The sequence below is a fragment of the Agelaius tricolor genome, unplaced genomic scaffold, assembly GCF_023055355.1.
Source record: "Agelaius tricolor isolate 1412-34295 unplaced genomic scaffold, bAgeTri1.0.p SCAF_7, whole genome shotgun sequence".
Taxonomy (NCBI): Eukaryota; Metazoa; Chordata; class Aves; order Passeriformes; family Icteridae; genus Agelaius; species Agelaius tricolor.
The window spans coordinates 20682076-20697361 of record NW_027269267.1 but is presented as its reverse complement, the minus strand read 5'-3'; the positions used below and the strand labels follow the sequence as shown (position 1 = coordinate 20697361).

General features: G+C 40.7%; 1 protein-coding gene across 3 annotated transcripts in view; it reads left to right on the top strand.

Moving 5' to 3' along the window:
- Nucleotides 1-496: 496 nt before the first annotated feature.
- WWC3 (WWC family member 3) overlaps nt 497-15286 on the top strand; it is a 99905-nt gene continuing 85115 nt past the window's right edge. For 2 of the 3 annotated variants that reach the window (XM_071430559.1, XM_071430558.1), the window contains exon 1: nt 599-942. In XM_071430559.1, coding sequence (XP_071286660.1) covers nt 734-942 — 209 coding nt within the window. In that variant the 5' untranslated portion in view covers nt 599-733. Of the gene's footprint in view, nt 943-15286 lie in introns of all 3 variants that reach the window. The other variant, XM_071430557.1, reaches the window with a different exon arrangement.

Here is a 15286-nt window from a genome sequence, read left to right as displayed (position 1 = left end):
TCGTGATTGCTCAGCACCTCCGAGGCATTTCTGGTGGGCGCCGGAAAAAAGATAACCCAGCGAGGGCCGAGCATGGCTCGCCTTTTCCTTCGCTCCCCCGGCCGCCCACGGGCCGTGGCAGAGCACAGGCCCCGAGGCAGGACAGGACGGGCCCCGGCAGGGCCTCAGCCTCCTTTCTCCCGGCCCGGGGCGGAAGGCAGCCGCCCTCTCCCAGAGCCGACGTGTCTGGGTCTGGGCCCGGCTTCCGCGGCGCGGGGTGCGGCCGGGCCGGGCCCCGCTGCTTCCCCCGTGCCCCACAGAGCGGGCCGGGCCGGGAGGGCTCCGCGGCGTGGGAACAGCCGGGCGGGGCGGAGGGAGGGAAGATGGCCGGGGCAGGCGCCGGGCGGCAGGCGGCGGCGGGGCGCTGCTGACCGGCGGGCGGGGGCGCTCGGGCCGGGATCGGGGGCTGGGAGCCGGGGCGGCGCGGGGCAGGTCCCGGGCGGGGTTAGGAAGCGCGGCGGGGCTGGTCCCGGCTTGGAGCGGGGCTGGCGCGGGGGAGGATGAGCTCGGCGCGGCGCGGCCGGAGCCGCCCGAGTCCCGCTCCCTGCGGGGCCGCCTGTTAGTGCTGGAGGAGGAAGAGGAGGAGGAGGCGGCGGGCGGCCGCGGCCCGGGCGGGACTGGAGCTGCCCCGGCGGCGGGCGGGGAGCGGCTTTCGGCCGGAGCAGGGCGGCGGCGGCCCGGCGGCGGAGCGGCCATGCCGTGGTTGAGCGGCGGGCGGCGGCGGCGGCAGCAGCAAGCGGCGGCGGGACAGGGCGGCGGGCCGGCGGCGGGCGGACAGCGGGGCCGGGAGAGCTCGGAGCTGCCGCTGCCCGCCGGCTGGGAGGAAGCGAGGGACTTCGACGGGCGAGTCTTTTACATCGACCACAACACCCGGCAGACCTCGTGGATCGACCCCCGGGACAGGTACGAGTGAGACTGGGGGGGAAAGAGGGCCTGAGTCCCGTTCACCCGGGGCCGGGCCCATCGGCGACATTTTCCTTCCCCCGTCCGCGGACGCCGGCAGGGTGTGGGCGGTGGGGCCGCTGCCGGCGGGGCAGTCGGAGGCTCCGGGTCGGCGGCCCGGGGTGGGGGCTCTGTCACACCGGCCCTCCGCTGCCCATCGTGGGGGCAGAGCCTCTACCCTTGCTGCTGATGGGTTTGTCGGGAGTGTTAAATGTTAAATCTGATCTAGAAAAAAAGAATTGAGGCTTTCGGCCCCCCACCTCCCCGTAGTGGGTGCTCGGACTAAGCGTTGTTTCAGTGCGGGGGGAGATGGGGAGGCAGGAGTGCTGCCACCGCCTGTGTTTATACTCCCCGCGTACCGGACCAGCCCCGCTGTAACCGAGCGGCTTGGCCATCCTGATTTATTAGCCGGGCTGAACTAATTGGCAGCAGCAGGCTGGAGGCATGCTGGAGTAATTTGGTAGATTACCTCCTCATAAAAGATAACGCTGCGTGGAGGTAAGCAAACCGGGAAATTCCTGCACTTAATTTGACAAATACGCGGTCTGCTGCAAATTAGCAGCAAAAATCTGTAGCTGCGTGGTGTCCGGGGCAGCGTCTGCACGGCCCGGCGGTGCATGCGGAGACCGAGTTAGGCCTTTTCTTCTCACTTAGGGTGAATAAATGCGGGCAGGTCTTGCTGCTTTAGCAGAAACGCGTTATAAGCAGTGTTTAAGCGTCGTAGCTGAAGTCTGGTGGAAGCGTGGGCTCTGCTGCGGGTGCTGCCCAGTAAAGGACAGCCTCGCTTCAAAGCGGTCGCCTAAAAATTTCCACGCGGAGTTAGTGAACACAAGTGTCAGTATTTTAGGTGTCTGCGAAATAAGAAACATATGTCTCTGTGTATGCTTTTCTATATTAAACAATGTTTTTATAGTAAGTGAAAGTTGGACAAGGACAGTTTGAACCTCAGCCAGAGAGAGCTACCTTGCCAGAAGTATGCCTGGAATGTTAAGCAGGCCACAGAAACATTAAGCACAGTCTGGGTTAAAGACTGTAGTAATTTGAGAGATTCCTGTCGTTTTGCACGACAATGCATAATTGTTTAAATGGCCTAAATATTTACCTACTGGATAGTGTTTTATCTCATTATGTGAATGTACTTATGCATGCACGTATATTTTTGCTGAGATGTGAAGTATTTGTTAATATTCTTTAGATAGCACACTTTTTCTATGTCAGAATGCACGTACACATCGTTAGGTTACTTTTAATACCGTGTTGCAAAGGTAATCGATGTTTGTTGCTTCTCTGCATTTCATCCTTTCCATTAAATTTCAGAGTATGCGGTTTTGTCTTCTGCAGTATCTTCTATACAGACAATACAGAAATGATTTAGCTATTTACTACAGTGTTAAAATTGAACTTCTGTTTAGCTTATGTAGTATTGCTAAAATTATGGCTCCATGTTTGGAAGAAATAATTGAAATGCCACACGTTGCTTGAAATTTTGTCTAAATACTTCACTCCAAGCTTTAAACTTAGATCTATTTTTCACATTGGTTGAGAACAGGCGGCAGAGATTGAGACATTTGCATTGGGGCAGATAGAAAAGAGATGGTGTTTTCATGAGCATGTTATCAGTAGTTTGTAGAGAATTCAAGTAGCAGGAGCTGGTTCTATGACTGCAGTGTTAATCTCTGAGTTGAGAATAGACTACTGTTGTTATTTTAGTGAGAGTCTGGGTTTTGCATGGCAGAAAGTGACCAATCTTTTTGGGTTTCATTGCAGTTATTCAGATTCCCAGGGGCAGCAGAAAAGTAGGAAAGGATCAAGGTAGTTGTTTTCTGAGGAAGTTTGGAAAGGAAAGGTAAGAGCAGCAATGAAGTGGTATTGAAGCTGTATTTTTGCACAAAGTGGTTAAATGGAGGGTAGAATAACCTACTTGTGTTATATGCACCTCAGTATTATGAGTTAGGCATAGAGTGACAGAGTTCAGCCCCCCATTTCTGTGTTTGGGTGGTTTTATTTCTACCCAGGAGGAATTGGACAAAGCTGTGAGACCTCAGGCCATGCTGCACTTGATCAAGGGCTCTGAGAATCAGCACCTCCAAGCTTTCCTATGGCTACTAGTCTCTAAGCACCCCCACAGGCTCCTCTTTCCATTTAGCTGGCACTCAGTAGTTTGTTTTTTGTTTTTCTTTTCAGGACTCCCCCTGAGATTTCTGAGCCTTTTGTATAGTTTGGTTAGTGAATTTGATTTGAAATAATTATTCAATTAAAAATCCTACCACAAAACAAAACAAATTTCCCACCCCTCCCCCAATGTATTTCCCCATTGAAGCCAAAAAGACAAAGAAATGCTGATTGGAGAAGTGCTCTGTAAAGGATTTTGGAGTTTGGGAAAGAGAAGATGATGAGGGTAAGGGAGGCAAGTCAGAATAATAAAGACTGAGAAGGGAAAAAGGACTCACAAGTGGATACCTTATGATTTTCTGTGGTAAGAAAAACGAGGTGAAAGAGTGATAAAATGAGCAGATTTGAGAATGATGTTATCTTCAGTGGTTATCAAATCAGTGGTTAGGTTCTGGAGGATACTGTGTTGCTCTGCATGTGTTGTGTGTAATGAATGGATTGTGGATGGTTGTTTAGCAGATCCTGTCCATCTCAGAAGGCCATTCAGTGCATGTTTTCATCTCGTGGTAGTAGTCGTCTTTTATCTTAATAGGTTGTAAATTCTTCAAGGCAGGGAACTGCCTTTTTATCTTGTGTTTGCACAGTTCTTGCTACATTGAGATTCTGTTCAATAACGGGATTGTAAATGAATTTATAAAAGACTGACTGTGTTTGTGGTTGATATTGATGATCCTTGTGGCACCAGAGATCTTATTACTGTTGCTGTTTGTTACATGACTGTTTTCAAGTGATTAGAGCTTAGAAAAAAATCTTGGAATTTGGCAAAAGCTTTTGAGCTCGTGAATCTTGCTAGATTTGCTGTATGTGGAAACTTCACCTAAAATACAGTGTTGGGTTTTTTTTAATAATTAGGGAAGAGGGAGTCTTTCAGCTTCTTAATGTGACTTGTCCTGGCGGTTTAAAGATTTGAATCATATTCTTTTGGAGTGAGGATTTTAGACTTAAGAGGTGTAGGAGTGTTTTTGCATGGAGAAATCACCCATTTGGACCAGTTGGTGAAGAATTATAAAATCTGTATGGGCTTGGTGAAGACCTAGGTTTTAGCAGCTTCATGTAACTTCCTGCAACATGGATTGCTGGTACTGGGGAGTTTTTCTGTCCTATGAACTCATTAGCATCCTAGTTCTGAGGCCTGATAGCTGAATGATGTGAGCACAGGGGGAAAATCCTGGCTTTGCAGAAGAGGTGGGTTGGATCCCACACAAGGAGTGTGGGATCAAATGGGGTTGGCCCTGGAATTTGACAGAGAAGGGGGGAAATTTGGTAGGTTTTGAAAGCAAAGCAGTCAGGAGCTAGGGATAGAGAGAAGGTGGATGGCACCTGAAGTCTGGGAAGACAAAAGTAGGGGAACTGGACTGAAAACCAGTAGAGCAGGGAGCAACAGGTAAGGAGAAACTGGTCTGGTGAAGGTTCAGGGTGTGAGGCTGTCAGCTCTTTTCTGTACAGGGAACCCTGAGGGAAAAGAAGAAACACTGGGTTTGGATGAGGAATCTTCAGGGTGAGCAAATACCACGAGGGGCAGTATGCAAAGTCTAGGTGAAGAAGGGAGGATGACTTGAAGGTGAAATATAAGAACTATGTCTGAGATGTGAGTATGGGGGTCAAGAAATGTAAGATGTGCTGGACAAGGAGATTATTGAAAAGCCAGAATTGTAGAGACTGGAAATGAGCAGGAAAGGCTAATGGGTTTAAAACAAGGAGTCAGCTTGGCAAAGTCACTAGTGGCAGGTATCTGTTGTTAGGAGTGCAGAGTAGAAATGTTTAAGTGAGTACTGGGCAGGAAAGTCCAGAAGTGCTGACTGCTTCTTGCTGAACTATTTCAGGACTCCTTATTCTCATCATTTGTTTGATTTTAGCAAGTGTCTGTATTACCCAGTTAGTTGACTTCTCCTGTTGGGTGAGACAAGTCTGCTACTACTGTTGTGGTCTCAGTTATGGCAAGTGGCACAACAAGGTGTTCAAACGTGTGCTGGTGTGATGCTGCATATTGTGATTTTTCTTTCCCCAGACTGGCTTTATAAAGGAATAAGAAATTGTAAGTAAGAAGCCTGAATAAAAAGCATATTCATGTCAGATATTCAAATCTAGAGATTTCCAGACTTTGGTTCCCTTAGCTACTGCTCGTTTCATATTAAAAGAGCGTTTTTAGTGACAAATTATTTTCTCATAAATTTTCTTGCCTTATTTGATACATGTAAAGGAGCAACTCTGAGGGCAGATGGGAGAGCTGTGAAGTGATGAGAATTGCTTCTGAAGTTTTTTGCCCAAATTGGAAGATGGGCCTTTAGGGAGGCAAGGGATCTTTTGACATGCCACCGTGTGATAAGGTTTTAAAGTCAGTGGCCTCTTTGTCAAAGCAAGGGAATATTTCCTAGTGTATTGGAATTTATCTGTACAGTTGGCAGTATTCAACAATCCAAAGACAATCATACAAAGCATTACATTTTTTTCAAAAATAAGATTTTTCTGGGTATGCCTTAAACCCCTGTACTGAGAGTTGCAATTAGTGACATTCATTATTAGAATTTAAGTACTTATATTCCAAAACATCAGACAAATGAAGGTACAGTTAGTACCACTGCCATTTTGAATGTTGCCTTCAGGTTTGTATGTTTTCAGACTTGTCTACTTCCTGTTTGTTGTGTTTTGATGTTCAACTCTGTCAACTCATAGTTTTGTTCTGAGCTAATACCATTTGTGGAATGGGAAGAAAACAAAGTGATTGTTGATCATTACTTTAGTCTTCTCTCAGAAAATATTTCAATGACTGGACAAATGTAAATCATATGCTGTATTTGACTATGATGTAGGTTGTTAATATAAAACGTAAAATGAAACCTGTAAGGTACAGAAATGCATTTCTGGAAGTGATTCTTTGAAAATGTTTAAAGTGGAGCAGAACTGTTAAATGCTAATTTGGTTGTGATTTTATAAATTTGCTTTTGTGATTTTATAAATTTGATTTGTGATTTTATAAATTTGCTTTTTTCTTTTGCAAGATTTTAGGCTGTTGTTACCAGGCTCGCAAGAGATGAAGAAGCTTGGAAAGGGAAAAAAGAGTTGTTGAATGAGTATAGATCTGGAAAATATGGTTTCCCATGAGAGGAAAAGAGTTGAATTTATTCAGTTGAAGAGGTGTTTAAGAAGTGATTTGAGTACTGTTCATAAAAAGAGATGATACCAGAGACTTCTTTTCTTTGGTAGATTTGTAATAGCATCTGATAGTCAGAAGTTAAAACCAGAAATATGCTATGATTTTAATCGTAGTAGATATTAGATGTCAGAGTAATTTTTCCACTCCTTTACTCTATAGCTGAAATTGCCTATTTTTTTTCCCAATTTAAGTCACTTGTCATTTTAAGTCTCATTTTTTATGACCATCAGTTTTTACTGCCTCTATTGCATGATATATCATTTGAACCTGTATTTAAAATATATATAGCCAAGTGTATCTCATAAGGATTGGCAGAGCAGCCGTCCTTTCATTAGAAAGTGGAGAGCTGCTCTATTTGGCTGTTTCTCTTTATGCACCCGGGACGAAATCCTATTTATTGTCATTACTTCAGGCATCTAGGTCTCTGCAGTTGCACCATTTGATTACCTCAAGTTGGCAATACAGTGGACTTGATAGAATTTATATAAAAAGCATTGCATATAAAACAGTATTTGAGATCCAGATGTTTTGAATTTTCTTTGTAAATGTCAGGCCTGGATGCAGCCACAGTGTGGATGGGAAAGTTGTGCAGCTGTGTAGACTGCTCTCCTGGCATGAGACTGGGAATACATGCTGCAGCAAATGGTGTTGAGAAAGGGCTGCAGAACCCTGAGCCTCTCTGGGCAATCTGCACATATTTGTACTTTAGCTCTTCCTCAGATGAATTCAGTAATATTTTTAAGGACATGCTATAGCTGACACTTGTTTTGAAAGCTTCACATATATATATATATATATATATATATATATATATATATATATATGCCATGATAGATCTACTTCTCTGCCTTTCATGAGGGAGATACATTCATATTTTTTTTTCATCTTACCTGGTAGGTCCTCAGACTGATATTTAACTTCATATTGTGTGTGAATCCCATGAAAATGTTTCTGATTAAGAATGAATGAAGACGCAGGCATCCTAGAATTAATGTTACTTGGTATTACCTGTGCTCTTTGAGTGGAGTCTTTTGTTTGGTAAATTCGGATGAGGTGTTAACATGTTACAATGTTAATCAGCTGATAGTTAGTAAATACTTCTAAATTACTGCTTTTCCCCCTCTCCTCCCTTAATCTCATCTCTGATTTAAATGTTTTAAAAAAGTAACTTGATTTCAGATTTATATTGCTGCTAGAAGAGCAGTGCCTGTATAAAGTGAGCATTCATGTTTTCTTGCGATTTAGCATTGTTATAAATAAGTGCTACATCTCCAATCACTGAGTATTATAAATGTTTTTAGTAGTTTTTCATTGTATTGAAAAGTAGAGGTAGAAGACATCCACTTATTCTTCCTAAGATGAAAGGTTTTCCTTATAGTACAATAATAGTGATTTATGGTTTATTTAATTGGCTTTTGCTAGTTAAAATACCCTATCCTTTGAAAATCTGGCTTAGGCAGCATAAAATATCAAGACCTAATGCATGTGTACTAAAGCATCAAAACATCTATTGAGCCACAGAAATCTCATTAACAAAAACAGCCACCGCTGTTAAGCTTCTTGACATTTTGTTAAAGATGAAGGGTTTTTTTGTGTGTGGAGTTTTTACCACTTAATGGAAGTATTTTCAGCAATTAGATATGTAATGTAGACACCTGCCTTATTGTATTTGTGTGCATGCTAGAAAGGACTAAATTAGCAGTTGTGCTCTGAGTGTGGTGCAGCAATGTGATGGCACATGTTATGAGGGCTGTTTCTTGAATGAAGGGTTCTGTGACATGATATTGACTCACATCTGTGTTGGTTCTTGCAAACTGAGAAACCCTGTTCTGTTGGAACTTGTCCATGCTTGAAACTGTTAGAGAAGGTACTTTGCTATTTTTATATATATAAATTAGTGTGTATCTAAGTTGGTAAAGACATAGTTGTTGTATTTATTGTAATTAAACTGCACCACGCATTGTAAAAAGAAAATTGGGTGTTTGCATTAGCATATATTCTAAAGAGTATGGGGAGGGAAGTCTCTGCTTTTCAGGATCTGCACACGTGAGAATGAAAGATGTGAAATGTCAGAAGGCTAAGGTTGGGGTTTAAGTTCTATTATGTGGAGAAAAAACTCCTTTTTAGGCTTGGATGCTAGTGATTAGTTTGAGAGATAACAACTTCATTTTTTTTAGCAAATATAAATATAGTGACAATGCTGTGTAAACATAAGAACAAGTGACTTGTAGGCAGTAAAATAACTTAGAAACTTATCTATAGTAGAGCCCTGTTAACAAGCTTCACAGAGGTGCCTGTTAAATATAATGTTGGTTTATAATTTTGTGTTGTTTGTTGGAAGATAGCGCTTTGTAAAGCTGTAGGTGAGGCCAAACAGGAGCATTTCATTGATACATTGTTGAAAAAAGTAAAACTAATACTTTTCTGCCTACAGTTAAAAATAGAACTTCCTGAATATCTTATCTGCTGCAGATGTGACAGTTCACATGCACCAGCAAAGTCAGCCAGTATTGCAGCTTTTAAGTAATCTTCAGCTTGTTTCTGGTTGAAAGAAGCACGCTAGAGAAAACACGCTCTAGGTATTTTTCCTACCTCATTGCCTGCTGTGGCAGGGCAGGGAGCACGCTCAGCAAGGTTTGGCAATACAGTGTTCTTGAGCTAATAATTCACTGCTGCCAAAACCAGTCATGTCCTCTCTGCCAAACCACATGGTCTCACCCCTCTCTTGCACTGGTACTCTTGCTTATCTGACCTTGCAGTAAGAAAAATGAGAAAAACCCCCAACCCTAAGCAGTATTCCATGTCTCTTTTTTGGGGAAGGGTAGTGTTCAGCTGGTTTAGTTCCCTAAGCTGACTTAACCTTTGGGGCAGATGGGTATTTAAGTGGTTTATGTCTATTAAGTTGGATTCAATAAGGAATTGGATTAGGCAAAAGTGATGAGTCAGTTTAAAACCTTTGAGTAAATCCTCTTTGTAAATGGCAGCCTTGACTACTGACTTTTAAAATATTCCCATAGTAAAACAACACGGCTTCAAAGTTACGTTTTAAAAGGAGGGAATCAGTTCTCAGACATAAGGTGGCTGTTTAAAGGCCAACAGAAGGAAAATAGGTGTCAGAGTCAGGTTTTTGGAGTAGCAGCACTGAGGTGGCTATTTGGAGGTGATAGAGGTGCAAGTAGCAGAACTGATTTGGGGACTGAGCTTGTGGTATCATCGGCAGCTTGGAAACACTAAGGACTTGGTGAATCAGTGGTGAGACTGCCCTTGCTGACAGGGAGCAAAGTTGATGTGTGAGGGAATTGGACCAGATGTGTGTTTGGGAGGTGTGTTAGAGAAGTGAGTATAAGTTCAGATAGATGTGGGAAGGATCTTGACAGTGGAGCACCTCCACGGAAGATCTCAGTCGGGTGTAGAAGTGCAGGGTGTGCCTGAGGAAAGGATGGAGCATGAAAAGGCATGTCAAGGTAACAGCAAAAACCACAGAGCAGCTATTTGGGTGACTTAAAAGGTGGTTTTGTCATCAGTGTTTGGAGTGAGAACTCGTCAAAAGATCATTACAGTGCATCTGGGGAATTTTTTAAGGGAGGTGAGTGTGTACAGGTGGAAATTGCCAGGTCATAGAGGAGGAGGTTGTAAATATTAGGATTAGATGAACAAGATTTTTATCTTTGCTTGTGGAGAGAAGCAGGGACTCTGATGATGTGTTTTTCCTTGATACCAATCTAGCCTATTTTGTGAGAATAAATCCTTCAGTTCTTAGCTAGTCATTAGTAGCAAGGAATGGAGGTGTAGGCTTTGTTCTGCCATGGCACCAGGTCTTGATAATTTCTTATTCTGTCCCAAATAGAGAAATTAATTTGGATTTAATACAGTGAGAGTGTGCTAAAAGGTTGGCAAGGCACGATCTGTGACTTTTAATAGCTGATTGAATTCTTCGAGTCAGCCATGTAATACTGTTACCCACCTGGTGAGGCTTGCTCTAGGTACACGTTGCATGATCAAATCAGCTGTAATGTTTCTCAGCTTGTTTCTCTACTTTTCTGTGGGTGTTGGCTGGAGTAGGGAAAGGCTTTTGCATCCAGTGATGAGCTTGGTGGTCTCCCCGTGGTTTGCAGGATGAAGGCAGTTCTGTGCTGTACTGTTCACTCTTTGGCTGAAGGAGCTGGTTGCCATCAAGGGCTGAGTTAGTAAATATCAAAACCTAAAGCAGCTACATTTTTTAATTTTTATTTTCAAAGACTTTTCTATTTCAGTATATTTAATTGGCAGTGGGACAAAAATAAAGTTCAGTGATATCAACACCCTTGAACCAGCAACAGAGAATCAAAGGCTATCTTTCATAGTGCTCTGAAAGAGTTATTTTCAAGATGAAATATCTATGGAGAATCTTGTTGAAACTGTTTTGACTTATATTGTACTTAGGCTGAAACTCTTTTGCACAAGGAGTGATTAGCATTCTTTATGGCAAAATGCAAAGTTTAGTATTGAAGCTGAAAATGTATAATATTTCAAAATTGATTTATTTAATGTTGGATTGCAGTTTAAACAGCTAAAAATAATACTTAAAAAGCAGTAGTGCACAGCATTTTCTTAGAAAGCGGGACCTACCCATGTTTGGGAAAGCAGCTGAAGTACTGCATAATTATCTAATTCTATAGCATAAACAAATTGTGACCCACTTCTCAAAGGTGGAGACAGTCCAAATTTACTTGACTTGAGCAGCAATTCTATGAGTGCTTAAAAGAGAATTGCATAGTAAAAAGTGTACTATCTTTTTTTTATTTTGGGCAGTGTAGGGACAGTTAGGAGATGGAGAAGGAAGTACGCGTTTGGAAATAACTGTTTGAACACTTGTGTGTCTTTTGCTTGCCACATATTACATCTTTTGCATAAGATTAAGGATCACATTATTAAAAATATGATAAGGAACATAGATAAAAATTCAGAATAAGTTAACCACAAAACCCAAGAAATAATTGATTTAATGACCATCATGGCTTTTGGATCAAAGGTTAGTTTTAGTAGACTCTAAATAGCCTTTAAAACTATAATTGATGATTAACACAAATTAACCTGATGATCATCTGTTAGAGATAGCATAACTGACCTCTACTTCATATTGGTAAAAAATAAATTGGAGGAAATGGTTGGAGATGAAACTGCAATAGGTAATTTGTCAAAATTTGGTTAAAAACATGTACATTTGTATTGTATATTTGTATATGCTTGTTTTCAACTGTATACAGTGTACTGATTGGCAACATTTGGAAAAAAGTGTATGCTACTTTGTGTTGGTTTGACTTGTCTTATTTTTGCTTTTCTGCCAGCTCATAGTTTATTCAAGGGAAAGCCTAGTGGTGCTCTTGTGGTTATGGGTGTACTGAGATTTGTGATAAACAAGCACCATGTGCTCAAGACTCTGCACGGGCGTTTGAATACTACTTCTGTGCTTAATGTAGCTGCTCAGTTGGGACAAATTATAGAATTATTTTTTTAGAAAAATGTTCACTAGTACCAGCTTGCAGAAAGATGGTTAAAAATGCTGTACTTTGAAATGATGGGCTTGTTTCTTGCTTTTCTTTGTAATGATGGGCTTGTTTCTTGCTTTTCATTGAGATTCCTCTCAAGTAATCAAATCTGATCCATGCCTCAATAGACGTACACCTGTGAGCTTCTACTTTCTTAATTTGATAATGCTTTGGAGGCTGAATTTTTCTCTTAAAAGTACTTTGAAAATCCATTGTAGCCTGTTTCTTAATTGCAGTTTGATTTTGATGCTTATGTCTCATCTGTATGGCAAAAGACATAGTTTTAACTAAATCTCCATATTTCAGAAAGGTTTTAAAAATAATTTTCCCCAGAAGGAAAGCAAAAGCATTTTAATTAAAAATGATAAAGTATTTTTTATCAGCTGTATTTTGTATTTGGACTGGCTACCATAATTTTGTGTTGATTGGCAGGGGACTTTGGGAGTAAATGTCATATCATAAAGAGGAATATCTGTTGTGAAAAGTTCTTTTTGATTTCACACAGTTCTCAGCCCTTGGAAATGCAGCTTAATGCATGCATGGTCCAGTACTTTAATGTCCTTGTTTATAGCCAGGACTGAAGAAAGAAGTGACTCTCTAATTACCTGCATTACTGCAGGCCACAGTACGTAGTGGAGTTCAAGAAATGAGATTTCTTAAGCCTTTTGCCTTAGTCAAGGGAATGTAGAGCATGTAGAGAGGTGGAAGGAGAGGTCCTAGAACTTGCCTTCATCCTTTCTTTTGTGTTCCTTGTATTTAATAATCTTTGTATATTGAGTCTTGTGTACTGATGGGCCTAAACAGGCTATTCATTTCTCATAACACTGTGTAATGCACTGAATTTAAGAAGTGTTTTCTTTGATCTTAGTGAATGGCTATTTTCAGCTAAGTACCTTGGAACTGATCTGCAGTGTAAGTATGATTACTGTTCTTGAAGTGTGTTACTTAATGTCTTCTGTTCAAGAACATGATGATGTTGTTGAGGGAAAAATTAAGTGCTGAGCCCTGCATACTTGTCTTAAGCAGAGTGAAAGTGGTAGGTTGGTATATTTTGGTGTGTCCTCTATGGCTTGGTTGGGTTGTTGTGTTTTGTTTTTTTAATAGAGTACAGCTACAATTTTTTTCCCCAAGAAATTGTGGAATAAATCCTTTAATATTTGCTAAGTAAAATCTTTCCCTTTAGCCTTTTTTTGGACAAAACTGTCAAGAGGTTTATGATCAGGCTGACTCTTGGATTCTGATAGGTTGATGGTGCAATGAAGATACTGTATTTCTAGTCCCAGGAATTATTTTCTTACTGTAAAATAAGCTACTTTGTAAGTTCCTTGTTGTCATCTTTAGTAGTTTTCTATATGCACTTACATGAAGTTTTGGTAAAGCGTTACAAACTTCTTCAGTTGGACATGATAGAAGGCTTTTGGAGCAAAGAGCATTTTTAATCCATGAGCAAGTATCCAAACACAATTGTGTAGGAAGGAGTATGTGAGTGGTCTGTACCATGTCATTCAATCATCTGAAATTTCAGGCAACTTACCATGTACAATATTTGTTTATGGGTATAATCTCAGTGCTTCTCTTAGTAAACATAATTCTGATTTTACATCTGGAAGGTTGGAGTTGAGAAATGTTTGTGGGGAGTGATCCATGGAAGGTGTGCTGAGCCATGATTAGTTTTGTGATGGTTTTTTTGTTGGTTTCAGTTTTTAAAGAAAAATCATAGTAGTGTTTCCCGTAATTGGCTGTAAATGTCACTCAGAACATCCTTACTCTTTGTACTGAATCTGTTCTTAGGGATTGAAGGCCTTTTAGGAAATTACCAGCTACCTTAATTTTTAATACATTTCCAGAAATGGCTTCTGGAAGATTTGGCATAGATTTTGATATCCCAACTTTTTGTCTTCTTGGAGTGCGTTATGTGCTTAGAAAAAAGACTTAAGTTTTCTCAGAAGAAAATCTAAAAAAACTTAAACATTTCATAGAATTTAGCATTAAAACAAGTTTACATCTAAGCTGGATTATAGGGTGCTTTCTTATTACTTAATAAAAGACAAAACAGCAGGTGATTCATATGAATTGAGATATATGTATTTTTTTTAAAACTAATGTTCATAAAATTTGTCACAATGTTTGGGAAATGGGCTAAATAAAGCTTCAGTGATTGTGGGAAGTAGTTCATTTGTGCAAACTTCTCCCCTTGAAATGCCAATACTTGTATGTAGAGTGAGCTCTCTTGTAATACTGTGTTAGAGAAGTTATTTCTGGGGGTAATCTTGTATTTCTGTCTCTGCCTGTTGAGGGCTTCTGTTGGTTGCAGCGATGATGTAGCTGATCTTGTTCTCTTGCCATCTGCCTGCTAGGAGTGAGACGTGTCCTCTGCTCTGTCTCATCATCTGCCAAACAGCCCATAGGCAACACTGCACTTTCATTACTATTGATGGGACTCCGTTTGAATTCTTGAGTTAAAGGCTTTCTTTTTCTGTTTTCTGACTTGTACAAAAATTTTTGGCCCTTACCTGTGTCTTTTGGAAAAAGTATCTGAAAGGGAATATTGGTAATTTATTTTCTTCTAATGTGGACTGGGTTCAGATTTTTTAAAAAGTTTTGTTGTTTTAAAATACAGCTGCCTCATTTTATCATTAAAACATACTGTAATAAATTTCTGGAATATCTCCTTTGGGGTAATTATGTTTGGTATGTGAACATCTGGAGTTTTTGAAGTTTTGCACATGTGACTGTTTGCCCACATGGTCCTTAAGATATTTGTTTTATTCTTTCTGAAGTGACTTGATAAAGAAAAACATGTTCATTTTTTACTTGAATCACAACTGTAAGTTTATTTTCTTTACATTTGGAATCTATGGAGTACTTATAAAAGGCTTTTCTGTTCTCTTTAAAATACAAATTACGCTGTGTCCAAAACTCTGGTTCCATTTGGAACACCCTGAAAATACGGGTAGTGTCCTAACTGTGGAAATTTTCTCCCTACCCTCCAGTCCTTGAATATGGTTCTTTAAAATGCAAGTCCTTTGAGATCCTGTGTTCATTTTTTTTTCTGTCTTTTGTCTTTTTATGTATGTGCTCAGAAGCTTATTTTTCAAAGTGGATGAAGATTTAAATACTAATATCCATATCTAGAAATTTCTAGGTTTTCTGTAAAGAAAAAAACCTAGATGTTATACAGACTAATAGGCTCTTAATCTTAGTATGTGATGTTAGAAGTGAATTAGTTCCCCTTTATTGTGATTTCTTTTTTAAATTAGGAATACATTTTTTTCCCATTAGCAAAGATAGTCAGTTGTCCAGATTTTTACAAGAATAATTTCAAAATAGTTGTGCGAGCACTTCAGTTAAAGAATTTTTGACTGTTTTAAGGTACTACACTTGGTGGAATTTAAAATACATGAGCTTTGTAGTGCTTTTGGGGGTTTAAGTATTTGGGGTTTTGTTTCTT